At 38.0% G+C, this 24,299-nt stretch overlaps 1 protein-coding gene and 1 pseudogene across 1 annotated transcript in view; one reads left to right on the forward strand and one right to left on the reverse strand.

Annotated features, from left to right (window-relative positions):
* Positions 1 to 2,527: 2,527 nt before the first annotated feature.
* Positions 2,528 to 24,299, reverse strand: part of GRID2 (glutamate ionotropic receptor delta type subunit 2) — a 1,398,327-nt gene continuing 1,376,555 nt past the window's right edge. The window contains exons 15-16 of the mRNA XM_028117832.2: positions 5,603 to 5,843; positions 2,528 to 2,950 (exon numbers count right to left, since the gene is read on the reverse strand). Of these exons, the coding sequence (XP_027973633.1) occupies positions 2,528 to 2,950; positions 5,603 to 5,843 (664 nt within the window). The remainder of the gene's footprint in view (positions 2,951 to 5,602; positions 5,844 to 24,299) is intronic.
* LOC114220108 (BCL2/adenovirus E1B 19 kDa protein-interacting protein 2 pseudogene) lies at positions 19,507 to 20,604 on the forward strand (annotated as a pseudogene).

Here is a 24,299-nt window from a genome sequence, read left to right on the forward strand (position 1 = left end):
TTCCCTAACAGCAAACAATCATTAATACATAAATTCTAAGTTTAATTACCCTTAATTTCCTTTTTCTTTTCCTTCTTCCTTTCTTTCTTTTTTTTGTAACAAACCATCATCCTGCTATTCTTATAATGGTTGCATTGTTTACATGAATCAGGATAACTCTCTCCCAAAAAAGTGCTCACAGAAACATCACAAATATAAATATATGTGAAGAAAAACAAATATATTGTTGGTTCCAATTGTTTCAAATAGCAGAAAGGCAGTCTTTCATTGGTTTAAGAAACGCACACAGTATTGTTTTTAGAGAGCCACTCCTTTTGGCATAGTTCTGCTAGTAAAACTTCATGTGTTTCATGCTTTAATTAACTCAAGATAAATTTTTAGAAAAATTCAGTTTGTTCTGTGAGAGAGTAAGCATTGTCAAATTTTATAGTTAAGACTTCAATGGTATGAGAGCAAGTTTAGAAAACATTTTTATTAGACAAATTATTTAGACAAATTACACACAGAAAGCTCTGCGACTCATAACTGAGGCCTCCAAAAAGTGTTTTGTGTATTTGTATAATAGGCAATACATCAAAATAGGCCTATTTTAAATATTGTACATGGTTAACAGTTTGTTGATAGCTAAAATCACTGCAACATCTGGTATGTCCCTATATAGCTTGTTGTAAAGAATTTTTTTTTTTTTTTAAATCAGAGTTGTGAATGAGATCATGAATGTTACAAGGGAAAACAAGTCGTGCATGCACTTAGGTACTTGTTACCCTGGAAACAAAATGGTTTTTGCATGATAAGAAAATTTTCTGCCTTACACAGTAGACAATATTTGAAGATTTAGTACAAAAACAGTGACAGTACAAGATGCTCCCCAGAACAGAATTAGCATCAAAATATAATATACCTTAAGAATATACCTTTTAATTTCTCCTAAAGCAAATCACATAGGTTGATTTCTATATCAATCCTAGCTACGGAATGAATTAGATTAAAATAAGTGTATGGCTGCGTAAAAACACAGGATAAGTTCTTGCTTCCTACTTACCACATTTTGATTTAAGGATTACAAACAAAGTTCATTCTCTATTTCTAACAGGTAAGAATGCTACTTTAAAAGGATCGTGCACGAAGAGGCACTGTTTTTGCTGTCATCCTCCTATACACTTGGCACTAATGTAAAAAATACATAACTCCTCCAAATAGAACTAAATAAAAAGGTGGAGGGGGGGGTTAAGTCGAGAGCCCAGTACGGTCATTATATTTTCTTCTTTAGGATAATGTAGGACAGTAATTAAGGCCACATCAATATTTCATAAGGGCTCCCACCTCTCCCCAACTACAGTTGTATCGATTGGCTTTCTGCTTTGGAAGAGAATTTATTAACCTTCAATGATCTACGTTTCAACTCTTCTAGAGCTCTATGTGCTGCTGTGCACGTGGTCCCGCTAATAGCATTTTCCATTTAGATAATTCATGAAAAGTAAAATTATCAAGGTTAGCTTTATACACTGCTGAGTAACAAATGCAAAACCTACTCAAAGGAGTTACATCTAGGAACAAATATTAAATCGCCCTGGATGTTTTAATAACAAAAGTATAAAATATTCTCTGTTCGCAAACAATACGAGTCAGAAGAACATTAAAGCAACCTGCCTTTTCTAACTGAAAAGACCCCCTGCACTATACATAGTTCCTGTATACAATGCTTTTTTTTTTAAAACTAAAGCTTTATTAAATGAATTGCAATAGCAATGGCCGCCCTTTAATATATATACACATTATATAGGTGCATATATATGTATATATAGATGAGATACTAATTTATTTAACACAATAGAGGCTTCTGCCATATGATAAAGTTTACTGTACATAAGAAAAAACTTTTAATACTGTACAATCACATAAAGGTCATATGCACTGTTGCAGTGCGAGAGTAGTTTTAACTGTAGTCTTGACTGGCATATTAATGGCTTTTTTGTAATCCTACAAAATTGCATTCTCATATTATGTGGCCTGAATGGTCTTTAAATTATTTTATAAACACTGCAGGGGTTGCCTTTGGTCCACAGTTAAAGGACACTCAACAACAGTGGAGCGTTGTATGGATGCAGCAGAAGAATGTAAAAAGACTGAAGTTATTGCAATTATATTTTTAAAAATAGAGAAATGTTACATAAGAGGCCTTTATGTAAAATTAATCCTGCATATACTTTTAGTATACTCAGTGCACATTTCCTATACTTGAAGTACAGTATATGAAAAGCGGACTAATAGGATCCTAGTATACTATATTCTGGGGGAACAAGTTGAGTAATGAAAAAAAGTGGAGGGAAATGTACAGAAAGAGAGGAAGAGAAAGAAATAGAAGAGAGAGAAGAGGGAGAAGGTGGAGAGAAAGAACTATAATTGTTACTAATAATCCTGATTTTTTTTTTTTAAGTGTTACATCCATGTTAGTCCCACAATTTTACAGTTGCTCCTTGCAAAGGGAGTCCTACAAAAGAAACAGTGAAGAGATTTTGTTGGATGCTCATATGGAGGTGCCTCGGTCTGGATCATTACCCAGATTGAGCCCCAGGGTAGGAGTTGGTTGATAAGGAATAGATGACATTGTTTTTATAGGACTCCTGAAAAAGCCCCCATTAGGTGCCCTGTGCCTAAAAGGGCCAGTTCGGTGCTCAGGCACGTTGCCAAAAGCGAAACCAGAGGCAGCTTTAGCTGACAGTGTGCGGCTAAGAGTCTGGATCTGCTCTGGGATAAAGGTTGTTGTGGTGATATGAGTGTTCCTGAAATCACTGATTTGCTCCAGTGCTTGTCGTGTTGGCAAAGTGTCAATGTCCAGAGGGGTCAAGTCAATTGACGAGGTGGAAAACTGTTTATGGGGGCTGTCGTCATCAGTGCACAAGCTATTTACACGTCTATGGAGGTGCTCCAGGTCAATTTCCTTGTCATCCTGGAGATGAAGAAAAAGAAGATAAGGTTCTCATCAGTACTAGCTTCCATGGTTAAAAAAAGAAAAGTAGTTCAGCAAACATGATATGTAATTAACTGAACTTTGGGGTTTATTCATTTAACAAATACCTATTGAGCACCTAATATGAGCCAGGTATTGCGCTAGGATCTGGGGGTACAAATATGACTCTGAGATAAGGTTATCTATAATAAATAATTTTCTTGCACTAAAAGTTCTATATATGTCACATGCAACTACAAAAGTAGGGGAGCAGTAGATGGGCGATTGCCTTCTATGAGATCAGAGACAGACCCAGGCAAAGCTGTACAAATAAAAAAATACGGTTTTAACAACTCAGTCCCTCTCCACACCTCTTCTTTCCACGTGCTTTCTCCTTTTGCAGGGCGTCTCCTTCCAAGTTGGACTTCTGTTCTTTTCTCCTATTCCCTCCTAACCTTAACTTTCCATTTTTGGAGATAAGTGATACGATACGCTAGTTCACACTAAAGTGTTAGTGACTGTTAAAGTGTTATTTCTCTTCAGGCCAGAGAGATGTGAGATTATTCAGAAAGAGCAACATTCAACACAAGAGAATCCATTTCTAATTGAGGGATGTCATACACTCAAGCTATTTAGTACCTGAATGAGGCAATACTGTGAGGTCAGCAAGACCTTTAGAGACCCCTTCAAGTCATGACCTGCGAATGACAACTTTGGTTTAGGGCCAGGTTTATGCTAAATGACCTCTCAATCAAAGATGCTTTGAGCTATGCTAATGGAGTCTTAGTAAGAAGGTACTTAATAAAGGAAAAGGAAGGAAAATCTCAGATTTTTGGTGCTGAAATCTATTCATAAATCCTTCAGGATTTTCACTTAAAGTGAGCATTAAAGCCCAACGTTTGAAAAATAAAACTGGCAAGAAAAAAAATTGTCTCTTATCAGTCATATTTATAGCCAAGTTCAATAAATTAAATTCATGAGGATTTAAAAATACCTATTAATCATAAGGAGAGAAAATATTTGTTCATAGATCTGAATTAGCTGTCATGAGTTAGAATGGAGTATGTATTTTTTTCATTGTGCTATTGTAGTGCTCCTCAGTGAAAAATATTTTGATGTGCATCACTGTTTTTCCTTTTCCTTTTTCATTTCAAAATCCAATAAAAAATATCCATTAATACAATATTATCACTGAGACTTTAGAGGGTTGAGAGATGTAATTTTATGGTTCCCACAGCAACTATAATGTAGTCATCCATCAACAGATATAATAATGCAAAAATTTAATATCATATATAGTAATTCAAAATATAAGGAGCTTGGGGAGTCCTTAATTTCCAGATTTTTAAGAATATGAAATCTCAGCTATAATATTGCATTAATGTGGTCTTTTGCATTGAATCAATGTCAATAGAAAAGCCAGAAGCTTATTCCATAAAGAAAACACTACAGTGTTCGAACCCTGCTTAATTTTTAGTTCATACTCCACTAATTTAGAATGTATGATCATTCAGATAGGTAGGAAGCTAAGTTTTATCTTTGGTAAGCCAAGCTTTTCCTTATAAATGCTGCTGACCAATTTTGTATATAAGGCGGTAGAAAGGAATTCTCAGATTATTTTAGAAAGAGATCTGTTTGAAAGAATATATTAACATGTAAAAATTCATATGAACATTGAGAAGTCATTTTTATTTGTGCATTAAAGCAGATCTTCTCAGGATTTGCTCTAACCATCAGTTAGCCAAAATCTAGTTACAGAAAGTTTAAAAAACTGTCCTTTGAAACTATCTAGCAGATCAAATCATGTAGCAAATTCAGGTCGTTTTCCATTTCATTTTGTGAAGCTTTAGTGAATGAATATGATTTCATCATTTAAAAAATTTTCACCTTTTGGTCCAGTAGAAATATGATAAATTAATCAAGTAATTTATTTTAACTTCACATTTTCTCTGCCGATTTGTAAATTCCATAATTTTTGATGAAAACAAGGCACATGCCACTTTCAAAGAGATATTATGTGTAACTCTGCAATTATTCTTTCAGATCTCTGAAAAAAATTTTATTTTATTTTATTAAAAATTTAATTCTAGATGATTCCACACTTTGGATTCATTAAGCTTAGAGCCATCAAAGAGCTAAAAACATATGATCCCTTCTATAGGTCTACATACTGATAGAGGGAAGGAGCCGCTGGTGGTGAAGAGACAAATTCTGATTATTTTCCTACGGCATTGTATTTCTTCGGCTGAATCTTAGAGATACAAATAATTTACCTATAAGTTAAACAACTTATTGAAATAAGATGACAAGCATCTTTGTGAACTGGTCAAGGGAATCACAGCCTTTAAGAAAATCACTGAATGAAAGTCTACCCTGAGATCTGGCAGAATTTTAAAGCCCTTGATGGCACATGAAACGATCAGTCTTTTCAAGAACTGCAGTCTCTGCTTCACATATCTGGGATGTCTTAAAATGGTCATTGGTATTGGCATTACCGATTTTTATATTTCATCAATAATTCATTTTCAATATTCCAAGAAAGAAGAAACAAGGACCACCCCCAGCCCATTATCCTCTTCCTGCTGATTACCCTCCCTGGAAAGACCACCCGCTTATTGGCTCAACTGAGCGCCAGAACTCTCAATCAAGTACCTCTTTCGATGGGACCCGGGAGCCTTTCCTCTTGTTCCACCACGTCTCCAGCATGGCTATAAAGCAGGAGAGGACAATTCCAGCCGCCAGGATACAAAAGACTCCTGCAAAGCTCTTTATGTCCAGGGCACCTCCTTTCTGCTTTGTGTCCACTGAGGAGTACAGGTCACACTGGCCATTCTTTGGCCACCATTTGTGCTTCAGGATGTCCATGTCACCATTCTGCTGAAGCTCCAGGATCCTTGGGGTAAAGAACACAGCCATGTGTCAGTGCAGACATCGTTACTGCTTCGGTCCACAACACATCCATTTATAATCCCACCGCTAAAGGATGGTGGCGGTCAAGGGGAAATGAACATATAGATTAGCCTGCAGGTGGAATGCCAGGATGCTGAAAATGTTATTGCTTTGATATTATAGACAGAGTTGTGCCACAGGGTTTCCTCTCCTCCTTTTGTACCCTCTCTTGCTCCCACCCCTCTTCCTCCTCTTTTTTTTTAAATTTTATTCTCTAATTCTAAGTATCATCCCTCCCCGCCCCCCCACTTTGTTTCAATGTGTTTTCACAATTACATTTCAGAGGCACTGTTTTTATGTGGTTTCAAGCTGTTGCAGTTCTGCGTTCCCTCTCTCCATGCGGAATGACACTCTGGATCTTAATGCTTTTATGGAGAACGTTTTGCTGCTTAGAGCAAGATGCTGGCATAATGTCACCCAGCATATGCTACACACAAAGAAATTCAATTAAAAAGTCTTCTATTATTTAACACAGTGTGGGAGAAAGCCCCGGGACAAGTTTGAAGTTGATAAAATACATCATTTTTGTTTTTTCACATAACTTTAATGCCAAAGGGGAAAATAATCTTACCTTGGAGAACAAAAGAAAAGTTGACCAGAGGCTTTTAGAAGTAGTTAAATTCAAATAAGAAATACCCTTCTTCGTCTTTTTTTTTTTTTTTTTTTCCTCCGAGTCTGGGGCTAGTTGCAAAGTTGCAGCTTTTTTAAAGTATGATTTTTTGCAGAGGTTTTATTCTCATTTCCAAATACTCTTTAGGCTTTACCTGAGACCTGCCTACCTCTGGCCCTCCCCCAGGTGTGCCGCCTCTCGCAGGGTGAGAATGGTCAGGGCCAAGGCCGTGAGCTTGTCCAGAGTGTGCACCATCTTCAGGGATCCCTAGGATTTCCCACCCTAACAGTTCAGAAAGCTCCTCCAGGACCGGGGAAAACTTGTCCCCACATTTCCTCCAAGAGCAGACCTCACAGCCGCAAGGGCATCGCAGGTGTCTGGAGTGGTGTTTAGAGAGTGTGGACTGAGCTCAGGTGTATGAGCTCAGGGGTGTACACCTTTGTGTGGGCGATCCTTCACTGTGCAGGACAGAGCTGGAGGTGGAAGAGAGGGGCCCACAGACCACCTCCCTGGGCCACCAGGTCTGTGGCAATACTCCAAACTATCACAGATTAGAAACTCAGACCTGACCTCCTAGGGGCATGAAGGTCTATTTGTCAAGGTGACAAGATAGAACGTATTTTATCTAAGAGTTTTTAGCTTGACTTATAATTTGCACATAGTCAGCCTTAGGATATGTGGAGCTATATTTCCTCTCTTGCCCTAGGTCTTCGGTTACTTGGGGAGAGACTGCTTAAAACTTTAGAGAGAAGAATGATGTCATTTGGAAGGAGTAAATACTCTTTGGGTGGAGCATTACCTTTTTATCTGTTTCATGTCAACCCTGTGTTGATAAGATTGGGCTAAAAGATAATGGCTAGGGGTGGGGTCAACATTCAACCTGAGTCAAACAGGAATAAGACCAGCCCTAAGGGCTGTGGGGGAGACTTGGTCTCACCCCCAGAACCCCCAGCTGACACCCCAGGATGGACATTGAACTGGAGCTTCCCTTATAACTTGGACTTCTCCTTTCTTATGACTTTGATCTGTCTAAAGCTTGTTGCTTCAGAGTGCTGCTCAAGAAGTACAATTACTTTGATTAATTGAATTTACCAAGGTGATTATGAATATCGATGGATTACATTTCACCCTTATTCCTGCCTCTTCTCAGACAAAGATACTTGTATTTCCAGAATTTCTAAAAGTGTGTTCCATGGAACATTAGTACCTAGAGGAGCTTCTGCAAGAAAAGGGTCCCGTGGTCATTAACTTTAAGAAACAGCCTCTAGGAAATTTACAAAGAAGTCAGTGTATTAAAGGCTCTAAGAAGACCTGTAGAAAAGAAAACTTGTATGATTTTAATTTGGCATTTCCCAAAGGTATTTAACTTTCCTTCTTTTTTCCTCATTTTTTTTTCTCCCCGATAATACATAGTAATAATTTGTGGAGCTAGAGTTTTGAGGAATACACTTGAGAAATAATGCCTCTATGGGGCGCCTGGCTGGCTCAGTCAGTAGAGCATGCGATTCTTGATCTCAGGGTCGTGAGTTCGAGCCCCACACTGGGCATAGAGCTCACTAAATACATACATACATACATATACACATACATGCACACATACATTGAGAAATAAATAGTGCCTCCATCCAAAGGAACAACTACTCGTGGAAATCAGCAGCACTGTGTTAGGTATTACACACATCTGTAATCTTCAATCGCAGCATCAAAGTTGCTTGCTTGGCCTATCTGCAAATATATGCAAATCATGTTGGCAAACCCATTAGCTATTTGCCTACGTAAAGGCACTGGGTAATCAGAACACCTTTGAATACCTTGAAGGGAAAATTTAGTCATCTCTAAAAAAATAATATTCTTGGGGTGCCCAGGTGGCTCAGTCGATTAAGCGTCTGCCTTCGGCTCAGGTCATGATCCCAGGGTCCTGGAATGGAGCCCCGCATTGGGCTCCCTGCTCCGCAGGAAGCCTGCTTCTCCCTCTCCCACTGCCCCCTGCTTGTGTTCCCTCTCTTGCTGTTTCTCTCTCTGTCAAGTAAATAAATAAAATCTTTAAAAAAATAATTTGTGGTTCCTTGATTGATGTCTGTTCCCCTTTCTGGAATGTGTCCTCACCATCTTCCATACTGCCTAACACAGAGCAGACAAGTAGTTATTGATTGAATATGCTCAACATGGTTTTTGGTAATGGACGCTGCCCTCAGATTCTACTTTTTCTTATCACTGATGTGATTTTCTAACTTATTCCATTTCTTCTTATTCATCTATCCATTCAATAAGTATTTAAAGAATGGTCTCATACCAGGTATTTTTTTGGGGAAAAAATTTATGTTAAACCACAACTGCACATTCAGCCAAAATGGCCTAAGCAACACTGTGATACTGTTTCTTTTTAATGCCCTCAGTTCATGTTAGTTTATTCTTTCATTCATTTCCGTGTTCATTCATGAACCAACGATTGCCTACTCTTTCTCCTCAGTGGTATCTGGTATCACAGCGTGTCCTTATCATTTCTACACCCGAAGAATGATTTGGTTTCAAAAATGATCATTGATGTATACACACATACTTTATGACACCCATTTTGATGCTAATAGGAGTAAAGGGCCTTAAATCCAAAGAATTTGTTTAATTGTAGAATTTTTGGGTTCAGTAAGCTGAGGGGTAGGAGTTACTATGGGGAAAAAGTGAGCAGACTTCTCTATTTGCCTTCACACCACAAAGATGCCTTTATGTATAGTCGATCTCAGGAAGCACAGATAACTGAGGCATTGCACAAACACCCCATTTTTAGGGACAGACAACAGCTAGATTGTAAGATCCCCCCAGTCAAGCTGTGAGTAGCCCACAACAGATTCTAGAAATACAGGGTGGGTGGAATAGAAGTGTTGGAAGGGTATGAAAGTATTTTCTAAGCTCAGAGTTCTGCCATAAATTTTTGCGGCAGAATCTAATGCTCCTGGAAATTCCATTAGAAAAGTGTCACTACACCCTCCTTTTTATTATTTAACAAAAACTTATTTAAGTATTAGATAAAGAAAGCTTAGCAAAATCTTATGCACTGCCTTAAAGGCAAATTGGATGAGCCCTTATATAATAAATGAGGATATATATATATGTATATATATATATATATTCAAATGTTCAAAAACACTGGCATCTTTAAATGAAACTTGAATCATACCTAAAGGAAAGTTTTGTATTTAACTGTGAGCAGCATTGGTGTGTGTGTGTGTGTGTGTGTGTGTGTGTGTGTGTGTGTGTATAACATTGCAAGAATCTAGTTGCACATTCTTAATGTGTGCAGATTTTTAGTTCCATGGAATGATTGTTTTTGCTGTATTTGCAATTTCCACAAGATGGCAGTCTTTACTCACTGAGAGCAATGTATTCCTGCCATTACAGTGAACTGGTGGGTTTGAAATGTTTTAAGTATAAACTTCTTGGTGCTGTAAACACTTAGACTACTAGAAAGAAAGTTGGACATTAGGCCGTGATGAACAATTGGATGAGTGAAACCTCTTCTTGGAGTGTTGTCAGAAAAATCCCTGCCATTTTTACTCCAGAGTGATGAGAGTAATACCTAACAATTTTGAGAGTCCTCAGGGTGAAAATTCATGAAGCCATAAACAAAAGCACCTCGCTTATTACTTGGCACTTAGTAGGCTATGACAACTCAAAAGCTAGAATTATTATTATCAGCATGTGTGACAACCATTCTTTCTTTGGACCTGTTCTGGTACATATTACTTAATGGAGAGTTATATTCCCAGATGAATCAGTGAATGACTGATTCAATGACAAGAACATTGCATTTCCTCTTTCTGTCCAAAAGTACTAAAACATTTGTCATCCCATTGAACAGAAAAATCTTAGCAGTCCATAAAACCTAGCTTCAACTTGAAAATGGCTAATAGATCAATTCTGCATGCATTGAATTCTTTATTGATATAAATAGCAAATTTCAGAGCAAGTGAGTAGGGAAGCAAAAGATCCTTCTTTTATATTCAAATAAAAATATTCAACAAGTTTGAGGTGTTCATCCTGAAAAGCGTTTTACTTACTTTGAAGATAAAACAGCCTTATTTGTGTGTGAGAAATGCACTAATTATTGATTACCCTTCTTAATCATTGCCCTGGAAATTGATTTTCAAATTAATTTATTTATAACAAAACAGGTTGCTGAAAGATGAATGCAAATTTCTGATCCCACACAGGTAACTTTGATTTTGCCTTTAAGTACTATTGCAGTCTATAGATTCTTTTCTAATTTTCTTACCCGTAGGTAAATCCCTGCTGAGCTGTAAAAATGACACTGGTTAACTGAGAAAAAGGACACCTGACTTTTCAGTTGTTTCTTCTGGGAACAAATCTAGAGGTAATCAAAGAGTTTAAAAACGTAAGTACAGGAAGTTTTGTTTTCAGGCCATGTATGCAGGAGCTCCTGTGACTCTTTTTGCAATTAGAATTTTCTCTCCACACTCATAGAAGTGTCAACTACTAGAATGGAAATGACAGAGGACATCATCAAATCTCTCCACTCCCCCCTCCGCTCATCCTATGGAGGAGAAATGGGATCATATAGGACGATAATCCCCCCAAATTATCACATTCAACCCACAAAAAAACAATTTATATAGTGCACTGGGGTAGCCTGAGATGAAAGTCAAGGGGCTCCAGTCACCCCAGGCTCTGCCTTGGCTGTTTCGGGGGCTGAAGGGATCAATACTTCAGTAATGTTCTAGTACCTCATCTAAGATACATCTGTTGGGAAGCGCTGTTATAGAGACGAGATGACTTTTTTAGTGACTAACAGAGTAAATTGTAAATTGTCGAGTTAGGGCTAGAATTCCGTTCTGTCTTTCAACACATTCGCCTGGTACCCTACATAGCCTCTGATATGTAACTATTTAGAGAAGAGCTCTCTCTTTTAGTTTCAGAGATTTGTTAGACCCTGAGTAAAATTGTCACCAGTAGGTTTCTTCTAAACCAAACAATGTAATCGTAGAGTGCAAATTTATTCATAAATTTGGGTGTGCAAAGAAAATGTAGCTTTTCTCCATAACTTAATTGATCTTCCTCAGGAGGACTGGGCCCGCTGAGCAGTGGGAACAAAACTAAAATTAGCTCAATATGATTTAAAATTTAATCTGATCTAATAATTTAACATGTCTCTAGCTTTAGCTCAAGAATTACTCAATCCTTCTGAATCCTCTCCTTTTCCTTGCTTTTTTCCAAGACAGCATCAGAATTTATAAAGGATGACATTATACCCGCTATGTTGGAGTTGGGGTGCTTAAGGCAAGGCTTGCGGGGAGGGAGCTGCTGGCTTCTTGCTGGTCCTTGGATGGCTCTGGCAACTCTCCTTTTATGTGTGATGGGTTCAGCCCTTAGATATTGATCGGTGACTATTGCTGAAGTGAGCAGAGGCTTTAAGTCTGCTAACGTTGGCTAATGTGCTTCTCAGCTCCCTTAGGGCTTGTGGACTCCTCTCTGCTGACCTGTGGGGCACTGTACACCTTTCTCAGCTTCTGCCATTTTCTTCATCCAGCCCCTGACTATTCCTGAGCCTTCAGGTACTACTGTGATGTCACCTTGTCACTCACTGCGGAGGGCTCCAAAAGTGGTCCATGTGCTCTAACTCAGCATTCACACCACATGGGAGCCAGAGAGGCCTGGGAATAAAGATTGAGCTCTTGCTTTTTCCTGACTGTGTAGCTCTGGCTTCTCACCATCCGAGGTCTTCTCTGCTGGTACAGAGCCTGGTGTGCCCACAGAACTCCCCTCAGAGACCTTAATGGCAAGGGAAGTATCATGGCCTCTACCCTGGGTGTGCATTCCAGTCTCGCTAACTCCCCTTTACCTGCCCATCTCCCACCCCCTGCCCCTGATGGAAACCTCTGACCAGAAAGAGGCACAGCTTTCCTTTTCTCTCCTGGATATCCCTCTTACACCCAAGGCCTTCAAACTTCTTGGTCTCTAATAGTGGAAGGGAATTTTAGCTACGTAATGACAGAAACTCTATGGTCTGAGACTTCTAGGCAGTTCCTCAATCTGGAAGTCCTGGGGCAGCTTGACACTAGAGATTGGTGAGGATGAAAAACATAATTTTAATATCTCAAAAACATTTATCTGATCTGTTACATGCTTATGAGTTATATGTAACCCACATTAAAAAGATATTTAGGATGGAGTCCCGTTACTTATTAATGTGTAACGTCACTTAACACTGAGAAGAAAATTTGGGAATAACTGAAAAAAAAAGTATTTTTGACACACTGAGTGGATCTATTTTGGTCCAGAATACCCACATTATTAAATTCATTTGCTGGGTTCTCAAAAATATTTCCTCTCCATGGTTACTGAGAAATAATTAATAATAGCATGCAGACAATTTTCAGAAAAATGTCAGCTCAGTAGGTTGTTCATTCATTCATCATTTCTTTCATTCCGGGCATGGGAAATGTAGGTAAACTTGGATTGAGGCAAAAGCACTTATCAAAGGTTCAGATTTAGCATTCAATTAAGTGCAGTGGCGCTCTGACTGGCATACCTGATATCGGTACTTAACATCAGAGCTGTAAAAACAAATTCTATCAACTTGCTGTGAATCAGGCATCAGTGGCTTTTCTTTTCTCAAGCAAAATGTCTTAATGATCGATTAGTAGCATTAGATACAACAACTATTTACTGATAACATATAATACCTCAGTAATACCAAATAACCCACGATAGACTATTAGAAGCCATTTCCTTTGTTGAAATTGGACTTTTACCTAATTCTTCCAGCTAGGTGAGCCAGATGCCCATTATTTCAGTACAGTCCACTAAGATTACCTAAGCATTTCAAACAAGTTTATGAATATCATTCGTTAGGCCAGAGGTTAACGAGCATTTTTGTTGAGGGCCTGATAGTTACTATTTTAAACTTTACAGAATGGAAGGTCTCTGTTGCAGGTAGTCAACTGTGACTTTGAGGTTACAAAGACAGGTCTGAGCCACATTTGGCCTGCTGGCTATAGTTGCTGGCCTCCTGTTGAGCCCCACAGCCAGTCACTCTAGGAAGTCAACAAGTTTCCGTTTCACTGACAAAGATATTGAAGTTCAGAGGGCTTAAATGACCTGGCCAAAGTTACAGCATTAGAAAGCATCGGAGTCTGTTTGAAACCAGAGATTTTGACTCTTAACTCAGTGCTTTGGACCGTGTATCAATAACATATAATAATAAAAATGTAGTAATGACTATTATTAATGTGTGTGCCTTTAAATGAGTACAGCGATCAGGCGTTGACTTTGTGTTTGACCACACTGAGAACGATTTTGAGGTACACGGTGTATATTAACAATGGCAGTATAATTGTTCAAGTGAGTTTTGGATTTCCTTAGTTTTCTGATTATCCTGGAATGTACCTACACCCTGAAACTGGGACCACCCATGTGCCAAAAGAGTGACTGCCCTAATTATTTGAGATCAGGTAATATTTGTCCTCTGAGGTCTATATTTGCTGAATCATTTTCTAGGCGATGGAAGCTTTATCTTGAAATCAGAGGGCTATGAACAAACATATACTAAGAGAAATTTCAGGCAGTGACTACAATTTACTGAGAGTAGGTAAGACAATCAACTGAAGCAGAAAAGGTGGGGTTTCTTTTATTATTTCTTTTTAAGATTTATTTATTTATCTGAGAGAGAGAGCGAGCAGAGAGCGTGCGAGAGAGAGCACGAGTGACGGCGAGGGGCAGGGTTCCTGATGCAGGGCTCCATCTCAGGACCCTGAGATCATGACCTGAGCCAAAATCAAGAATCAGACACTTAACCCAATGAGCCACTCAGACGCCCCCGTGGGGTTTCTTTTAATCAAAAGATATAAAAATGGTTTTTAATCATGTGTGACTAGAAGTACTACAAACTAATGAGAAGTTTGTTAGGGTTGGTAAAAAAATTACTATGGACGGATTTATGAGAATGACAGCATGTTGGTACTGGAAGGGGTCTGGGAGATGAGGTCATATTTGACTCCTGCCTAGTGAGGTGAAGGGACCTGCCCCGCTCCCCCTACAGGGCAGAATCAACAGAACTGGACTTAATTATACATTTAGTTATTGTTCGAAGACTGTTGTAGGTCACAGACCTGCATAAAAATGAGAAGTTTCCCATGTTGCTTCAAACCTGATATCTCACTTTCAAATTTAAAAAAGATAATTCAATAACACATTTAATTGGTCAGATCTGCTTTTCTTATTAAGAAAACAGTGTCCATTTCCTTATGTAGTAAGTAATGTCTTCCTAAGGCATCCATTTTTCTGTGTATGGGAAATAAACTGTACACTTTCTCCAGACAATCTATTTCCCAAAGGAATGGCAATAGTAAATGCATGTGTAATGCCGCAGAGTTTACAAAGCACTTATCAAATCACTGCATATCATTTGATTTACTTCTTAAAATAACCTTGTGAGGGAGGAATTATATTGATTGATTGACTGATTGATGGCACCGCTCCTCCCCCACTCCTTATTCCTGTAAAAGGCTTTAAGAAGGTTGATGTTATTAAATTCTCATTTTAAAGCTGGGGAGATTGAGGCTAAGAGGTAAAGAAAATTTCCCAAGGCCACGAGGCTGGTAATTGATCCAACCAGCTCTCAAACCAAGGTCTTCTGGCTCCTGCACTTTTTTTTTTTCCTTGAATACACTGTCAATTTCTTTATTATTCCCTAAAAAAACCCACTATAATGGATGCTGCCTCTTCAGTTCCTGCTGCTTTATTAACTGAGGATTTGACTACTCAAGTTTCTTGGCTAACACATATTCCATTGTATCCATTTACGAACATTACACTTTGTGTAACACATCCTGATGTCTCCAGAGAGCCACATGAATATCGCATGAGTTCATTAATCTCTGTGCGATTAGAATAAACGTCAGATGAATTCATTATCATGAGGCACTCAGGGGGCTTTGCCAATGTTATCAAAACAAGGCAGTGTGTTCAAAATAAGGAAGTGATGTTATGAAACCTTATCCTTACTCAACGTAAGTCAACATACTGTGAAGTTTTGATCTATGTGATGCGAACTTCCATAGTTATTCCACTGAAATTTTTCCTTAAACAGTAGCCCATAAAAAGTAGGTATTTATTAAATAACACTTATTTTGAAAAATGTGCAACACTTAAAACAATTTTTAGGTTCAAATATTGATGAGATTTTTGTTGGCTCTAAGAAGCATCTGATTTTATAGACATGTCTTTCTTTGCTGATGAACCTGAAACCTGGTTTATGGTGCCCGTTCAGATCCATGCTTCGAGGTTAGAGTCAGCCCCTTCCATCACAGGTCTTGTGATGCCTAAGGGGGCAAAATCAGCCTCGTTTACAGAAAAGCAATTGCTTGAAAAATCAAATTAGCAACATGATGGATCTCAAGACTTTGGTGACTAGTGAACTTTAATTATTATATATTTTATGTGTTTATGCTGGCAGTAAAAGTCAAGCACTCATTATAAAAATGGCAGACATGATCTTTCATAAAATGAGTGCTGGGCGGCAAATGAATAGATAATCAGGATAATGAAAGCAGGCCAGAAAGATGCTGGAGAGCTGAAAAGACCTCGACGATGACTCCCACTGAGATGGAGGGCATAATTGCAATTGGAAAGAGAACACTTCTGGTGATCTTTTAAAATGTCAGCTTCATCCTTAAGCTCAGTGTGATATTTGGGTTATAGGGTAAAGGGGAAAAATTCTTTCCTTCTGCGGTGAGAAACTGGCAGTGACCATCTCTGCTTACAGTCGCTCTTCAGGCAATACAAAATCTTCTTATGCAGACCATTCAAATACATGTTTGTGAAAGAGGGTCATAAAGTCAAACTTATTTTGGTTAGCGTGTTATACACGTTTTATGGAATATTTTAATATCTTTGAATCTGACAACTAAGCCTTAAAGTAGGTGGGATCTTGAAGTGTGTGCTACGTGTAAATGGATAAAGATTGTGATAAGGATCTTTGGCACAGCGTTAGGAGAGAAGTTTACGGAGAAGGAAACTTTCGAATGAACAAATATTCTCAGGAACATCTGCATAAACACTGAACTTTTTATAAGTCGACTAACAGTTTAAATATACAGAAGGAATTCATTATTCTAAGAGCTGTTATAGTAGTAGGTACTCTATGATGAGAATTCTTTTATGATGCAAACGTCTCCTGGCTTGGAGAAGGTATACCAATACATGTTTTTAAAAAAAACCTCGGGGTCTATTTGTACTCAAGATGGTGGACAAATTCAGGATAATTAATTAAAATTCTCAGCCAAGAGTTAGATCATTGATAATACTAATAGTACAACTTTAGGAAAATAATTTTGCTATGCTTTACCCATATTTTCATAGATGGACAGTCTAAAGTACTTTTAAAAAATTATATTCTAATTTTTCAGGTGTATTGTATTATATTTAGTATTATTCTGACTCTGCTGGAGGTGTTTCCAATTTTTTAATAAAGAATGTTAAGACAGTAACATCACATAAACTTTCCTCCAAGTGACTCGACCCGTACAAAAACAGAAATGTCTGTTCATTTCAGACATTTTAAAAGGTGAATTCAACTTTCTAACTTCTTTCCATTATGAATCTGAACACGTTATAATGTTTCTATAAATGAGGGGGAAAAAAAAAACCCAAACTGTCACTTGGACGGATTATCTGTAATCGTGTTCCTGTGTGATCCCACCGCAATGAGATTATATGTCCTGGAAGGGGCTGGGCAATGAAAGGCACTGTGCAAAAGGGTCACCAAACCTTGGATTTGGAACAATGGACAGTTTAGGAACAGCATCATGGAGTGCGTGTTGTTACAGCTGCCTTGTAATGAAACTTACCTGGCTGGAAGCTTGATTTTGGACTTGGAGCCTCAGAACTGTGAGAACTAAAGGTCTGTTGTGTAGGCCGCCAGGATGTGGTACTGTGTGAGGGCAGCCCGCGCAGACTCACACACACGGATTGTGAAATGTACGGCACCACGGCAAGTGTCATGATTTGGGTATGGCTGCCATTTGCAAGTGACTTTCCTGTCCAGCACTTTTCCTGGAATTTCTCTTCTGACCCCTTTCTTTCTCCCTCTGGATCGTGTTTGGGACAGAACTGGTCTGAGACTCAGAACCCGTAGAATTTATGTTTCTTCTTCTCCTTCTCAGTAGTTTGGATGTTTTTAAAAACTAGGATACATACAAATATAAAATCTTCCTTTTTAAGATACCACTTTATAATTTGCAAGGCATTTTATTGTCATTGTCATACTTTTGTTACAGGCCACAAATTAAACAAATAATCCTCTACTTTATCATTTACTTTAATAAGTCAAGTCTTCATTTATAAACTTCATTAATTTAACTCCGGTGATGTGAAATTTCTATATCTGGGATGTTACAATCATATTAAAAAAACATTTGCTAATAAAAACTAATTATGCAAATGAGAATGTGGGAGAGATATTTAAGCTGCTTAAGAAATGAAATTGTTTTCAAGTACTTCACCTATGATAACCCGATATGATAAACTACTGAAAGTAAACTGATAAGTCATTATTTAACACGAGATCTCTAAAACCTTTATTTTGAATGCTGATAGTTAGCTTTACTTTCATTGGTTAGAGCCAATCTTCATTAAAAGTGTAATGTTGTGAGATGTGTAGCATTGGTTTTTAGGCTAATAACAAACACCCACACTTTGGGCATTTGATAATCAGTAGGCACATACATTTTAAATAGAATACCTGGATTCCGTAAGTAGTTAAAAGAGTAAGTCTCACTTGGAATAGAAATATTGGCTGTCCTTTTTTTTTTTATGAGGCAGCAAACTGAGGTACTCTAACATAAATGGTTATTTATAAAAAAATTATATAATGTGGTATAAGTAGCAGCGAGACTTATCTAACTTCATGTAGAAAAGATAATTGATGTGTTACTGCTGTATTTCACAATATTAGTTTTCCCACGCATGGGAGATATGCTGGGAATTAGTCTATTCCATCTTCTTAATGAGACTTATCTATTACCTCAGATAATGTCTATTTTCTTCAACCAGCAGGACTAACTGCTTACTGGAGTGAAGTTTTCAGCAATTATTAGAAAGAAAATTTACCAACAGATAGAAAGGGAATAGTCTATCTTCCTACATATCTATGTGTCAAGATAAGATGAAATGACATGGATGTGCTGTTACGAGGCAGATGCTGACTCCCATAGTTCTTGTGCAAACGCACGCGAGCTGCTTACAATTTTCCCATGATGATAGCAAGAGCTCTATGCATGGCAGTGTTTACTTACTTGGTGATAGTATGGGAGGCTTCAATAACTCAGAGAAGAGGCTTGATAAAAATGGAGTGTCATTCAGTTCTGATAACGATCGTCAGAGGGACTGTGTGGCTAGTTTCTTTATTCAGAAATAGGTCTGATGCTACCATATGTGTGTACGTACAAAATGGAGGCATTTGCAAAGCCTGCTGTTTCTCTGCTTTCCCCCAAACTTGACATAATCAGCCTTTCACGTCTGTTCCCAATCTTGGTGAATTAGAAATAAAAGCAACCTAGCTAAGTGGGGGATCTGAAATATTTATAAGAGCCTTGATGAATAATTGTGGGACTGCAATTTACCCATGTTTGGAGAGCCAGGTATATTTTTCAGTAACCACATTGCTCAAAATATTGGCAAATTGTGAAGAATCTTTACCTTGTATATGGTGGTAAACAACAGTGGTTTACTGTGCTCTACTGGTTTCTAGATGAGTAAAGACGATAAAACCCTCTGATAAAAGAAGTGTCACTGAAGTAGGCGGGGTCGCCCTCTGCATCCGGGTCAGCTGCTGCCGCTGCAGCTATAGCTTGGGGACTGGGCCCCCGTCTCCACTGCGGTCCGAGGAGAGCGGCCTCCTCTCGGCGCTACCTCCTGCGCCCTGGACGTCAGCCCCACGTCGGCGGCCTGGAGGGGCGAAGAAGACGAGGGAGCCAAGGCTTCCTCCGGGGACGTTGGCTCTCTGGATTATCAGGAGCTTGTGGCTGATATTGAATCTAAGCTGAGGATGGAAGTTGTGGAACTTAAAGAAAAATGGCAAGATGAAGATTTTCCAATACCTTTACCAGAGGATGATAGTGTGGAAGCAGATATACTAGCTGTAACTGGACCAGAGAGCCAGCCTGAAGTTAATGGAAATAAAGGAAGAAAGAAATTCACCACTCCAGACATTAGCCTGACCCTGGATCCTAGCGATGGCTCTGTGCTGTCAGATGATTTGGATGAAAGTGGGGAGATTGACTTAGATGGCTTAGACACGCCATCAGAAAACAGTAATGAATTTGAGTGGGAAGATGATCTTCCAAAACCCAAAACTACTGAAATTTTTAGGAAAGGCTCAATTACTGAATACACAGCGGCAGAGGAAAAAGAAGATGGACGAGGCTGGCGTATGTTCAGAATTGGAGAACAGGACCACAGGGTCAATATGAAGGCAATTGAACCCTATAAAAAAGTTATCGGCCGTGGAGGATGTTATAGGGATGGAGTAAGTGCCATTGTTGTGTTTGCTGTCTGTTTTATGCCTGAAAGTGGTCAACCTAACTATAGATACCTGATGGACCATCTCTTTAAGTATGTTATTGGCACTTTGGAGCTGTTAGTAGCAGAAAACTACATGATAGTTTATTTAAATGGTGCTACAACTCGAAGAAAAAGGCCCAGTCTGGGATGGCTCAGGAAATGCTACCAGCAAATTAATAGAAGTTCACGGAAAAACCTAAAATCACTAATCATTGTACATCCCTCATGGTTTATCAGAACACTTCTAGCTGTCACAAGACCCTTTATTAGCTCAAAATTCAGCCAAAAAATTAGATACGTCTTTAATTTGGCAGAACTAGCAGAACTTGTCCCCATGGAATATGTTGGCATACCAGAATGCATAAAACAAGTTGATCAAGAGCGTAATGGAAAACAAGATGAACCGAAGAGAGAACAGTTAAGTTTGGCGTCTAGTCCAAACAAGACTGAAGAATGTGCTGATGAAGCAGAGCTCTTTTTTGCATTTATAATGCATTTACTGGCCCTGATTTTTACGTAACCTGTTACAAAATGGACTTGACTCTTCCTTAATGGACTTTTGTATAAGGGACTGTTCACTGCTGTATTGGTTTGCAAATCTCTTGAATTTAGCTCTTTATTAGCTAATTATATTGTAATCATTTTATATTTTATATTGCTAAATAGCAGAGAACCACACTTTATATAAAGCAGTTTTTGCATTTGTTTGTTGAATGATGCATCATCTTCAGTAAACTATTTATATGCCTAAATGGTAAACGAAAGAGATAGTATTTATTTTTATGTTTCTGAGCAATATTTTTTAATGTATACCTGTCTTGTGGAAGAATATGCAGGTAAATAAGACCATGATTTGTAAAGTGCATGTTCGAATTTTTGTTTTTGTAAATGGTTAGATACATTTCCTGGGTAACTTAGAAAACAGAGTTGCTCATAAGGTGATGGACAGTTAAACTGGTTCTCATGAATACCCAAAGGTCATGTACATAATCTAAGTAAATTAATACTATCCTAAACTTTTTTTCTCATTTAATACCGTTTCTTAATTCAGAAGTGCAAATGCAAATGTATTGCACACTTTCTCCTTTTTAAAGGAGAAAACAACCTGTAAAGACAAGTCAAAAAGCCATTTTTAGAACTAGAGAATTTAAGAGGCTAAGAAATGGGGTTTGTATATATGTATATATGGGACATTTTATCTTCTGGCCAGAAGTCAGAACTTTATAAAAATTTTAGGTCTGTTCACTAATGTGAAATAAGCTGTGTGTCCAGGGTATCACTCTCCAGAATTTGTGAGTGCAGTGTAGTATTCAGAGAATGTGATGAGTTATTCACTGTCCCTATTTTTCTGTAGAAAATAGGGGCTGCTTTTTTAACTTCTCTCAGTGTGGGCACTTTACCAAAATACTTCTATATCAGTTACTTAAACTTGATAGGAGGTAGGTGTTTGACCTAATTAGATTTGTGTATATTCACATTTTCTGTTGAATCATGTTGGCAGTACTGTAAATTAAGTTATTTTCTAAGTCTTAGAGCATCATTACATTATGCTGTTTGGGACGACATTTGATATAAGCATATAAACTTCTTGTTTGATTTGGTAAGTACCTTGACTCTACACTGAAATACATTGTACTGAGGTGCCCAAACAAAACTCAATTACCTACAAAGTCATCCTAAAACAACAGACTGGTCTGATACTGTGTCATATGCTTGTGTGACTCATACACATGTGGAAAAATTAGTATCCTCCAAGTTTGAGGATACTACCACACCCCAGACCTTCCTATAAGGTAATTTACAAAAGAATGTCCTAGAATAGCAAAATTGAAGCTGATGAGAGCTAAGCTTTTAGGATTTATTCCATCCCAGACTGAGCACACATGTGGCTTTTACAAACATTGTCATTTTTTGTATGAAGTTTCTGTTAAAAAAGAGAATTTTCCTTTATTTTTGTCCTCTTCAGTTATAAACTTGGCATGCTAACCTAAGTCCAATTATGGGAGATGCTGGAGGATTCCCAGGATGAGATGTTCCTCAGCAGCCTTCTGACTTAACTTGGATCCAGCAGCTGTGGGCAGATCCTAAACTAATGTCATTATAGCAAATAAAGCCAAAACCATTATTGTTTGCTCAAACCTTAGAAACAGTTTGTGTTGAAAAAGCAAACTAACAATAACAACTTAGGCATTTACCATATGAGAATTTAGGAATAAAGGGTCATTGAATTTAATTGGGAGTAGAGTCTGTATTTAAAGAGCTCTTTAAGTAGTCTTTCATCTGTAAGTATCCTGTTGAAAATTTGCTGAACTTTTTAAATAGGTGGTTTTCCTCCACATAAAGTACACAGTTCTTCAGTTTCAACAGTTTATTGTGTTTATTCACTTTTGCTTTTGCAAGCATTGTTCCTAGCTATAGATACGACTTGCACTGTTCCTAACTATAGATACAACTTGTTGCAAAAGTGATGCATTTTCCTAAATATTTTTTAAAGTACAGGTAACCTTTAATCTATTAGAACATTAAAATTCAGAAGGGACAGTGTTAACACCTGGGATATAATGAGAGTGATGTGCTGTGAATCGTTGGATTAAATGACACCTGCTCTAACCTACACCTTAATGGAATCTGGTATAGGGACATACCCCGTAATAAATGTTTCATAACTATAAGGCTTAAGATTATAACTAGTAGGTTAGAGGAAAAGCTTAGGAAGTTTGTTATTTGTAATTTGTCACTATGTGACATTTCCCCCATATCATTCAATTTTAATTTTTCATTGCTGATTGAAAGTACATAAAATTGTATTATTTTATCTTTCTGCTGGGGTCATGGATCTAACTTAACTGGTTTAATTTAAAAAAAAATAAAAGAAGTATCACTGAAGTAAAAACTCAAGCTTTATAGAGCACTGCAAGTGATGGCATTCCATATACAATACATAGGCACAGTACCACAGCAACAAGGGTAATGTGAGAAATAGGTGCACTTTGTAGCAAGAGGAACATTACCTGGTTAGCTTACTTTCTAGGAGAAGAGACCATATTCTCTGAGACTATAGTGAAATGATATTCCTGTAGTTGTAATGAAAAAAAAAAAGAGAGATGTATGCTCTTATCCAGTTTTTGCAGTGAGGCATGACCTGCAACATGAATCAGAGGAAATTAAAATATAAGGAGTGCTTCTAGATTCTTTGTTACGTTAAGCACCACGTTATTTCTCAGTGAGTCTCCATGATGGTCCACAGAGCTCTGGAGATCCCCCAGGATCTTTCATATATAAGGATTGGTCTAAGATGCATGAACAAGATAAGCTGGTATTGGGGTGAACATCTCTGGTGGAGTGTGCAAGAAAGAGGAGAGAGTTATTGCTTAATGTCACTGATCATAGCCTGAGACCATTGAAGAGAATCCCTAAGTTTCTGAATTTTTAAAATTTTTTAACATTTGGATTCCATTCTCCTTCAGTTCTGGGCAATGGTTGCCTGGAGCCATGCAGATGGGAAGTATGGCAAACAGTGTCCATGGAGATCGTATCTAATAATTGATGACAGGGCCCATTAAGTCCTAGCACCCTCCTCCCCCACCCCTGAGAATCAGTGGCTACTATTCAGTTTCTCTTCCATCCTCTTCTCCTACCCTGTGTTAGTCTTATCACTTTCACTTACGATAAATCAGGATATGATCCATAGAGAAAACTGAGGATACACAGGGTCGAACGTTACAAACCCAATATACTAGGTGTTTTAGTGAGCAAAAAATAGACGAAATGAATTCTACTCACAAAACTATTTGCAAGTATGCAGGTGGATGGAAGGCACAATAAAATGTGATCAAAGAGAAGTCAAAGAATGACAGTGAGGTACAGATAAGGGTTTAGGACATGTGAAGGAGGGGAAATAGTTTAAGGATTGAGGTTTTTGGGAGAGGAGAGTGTAGCAGTTAAGAATATGAATATAGAGTTAGACCAACTTGGGTGGAATTCTTGTTTCCTTACTTCCTGAGAATGTACAGGCAAAGTAACATGACCCTTCTGAGCTTCATTTCTTTCTAATCCATGAAATGAAATAATGCCGATCTTAAACTTATAATCATTATAAAGACTAATGTGGTGTCATCCATGATGAGAGAGTAGGGTCCATTTGCTTATTGGGTTCCAATTTCTCTTTTCGGAACTGAATACTGACATAGACAATGGCTAAGTCAGTGCTGTCTG

This window comes from Eumetopias jubatus, unplaced genomic scaffold, assembly GCF_037043125.1.
Source record: "Eumetopias jubatus isolate StellerSeaLion01/CBP00866 unplaced genomic scaffold, mEumJub1_p1.0 scaffold_2, whole genome shotgun sequence".
Classification (NCBI taxonomy): Eukaryota; Metazoa; Chordata; class Mammalia; order Carnivora; family Otariidae; genus Eumetopias; species Eumetopias jubatus.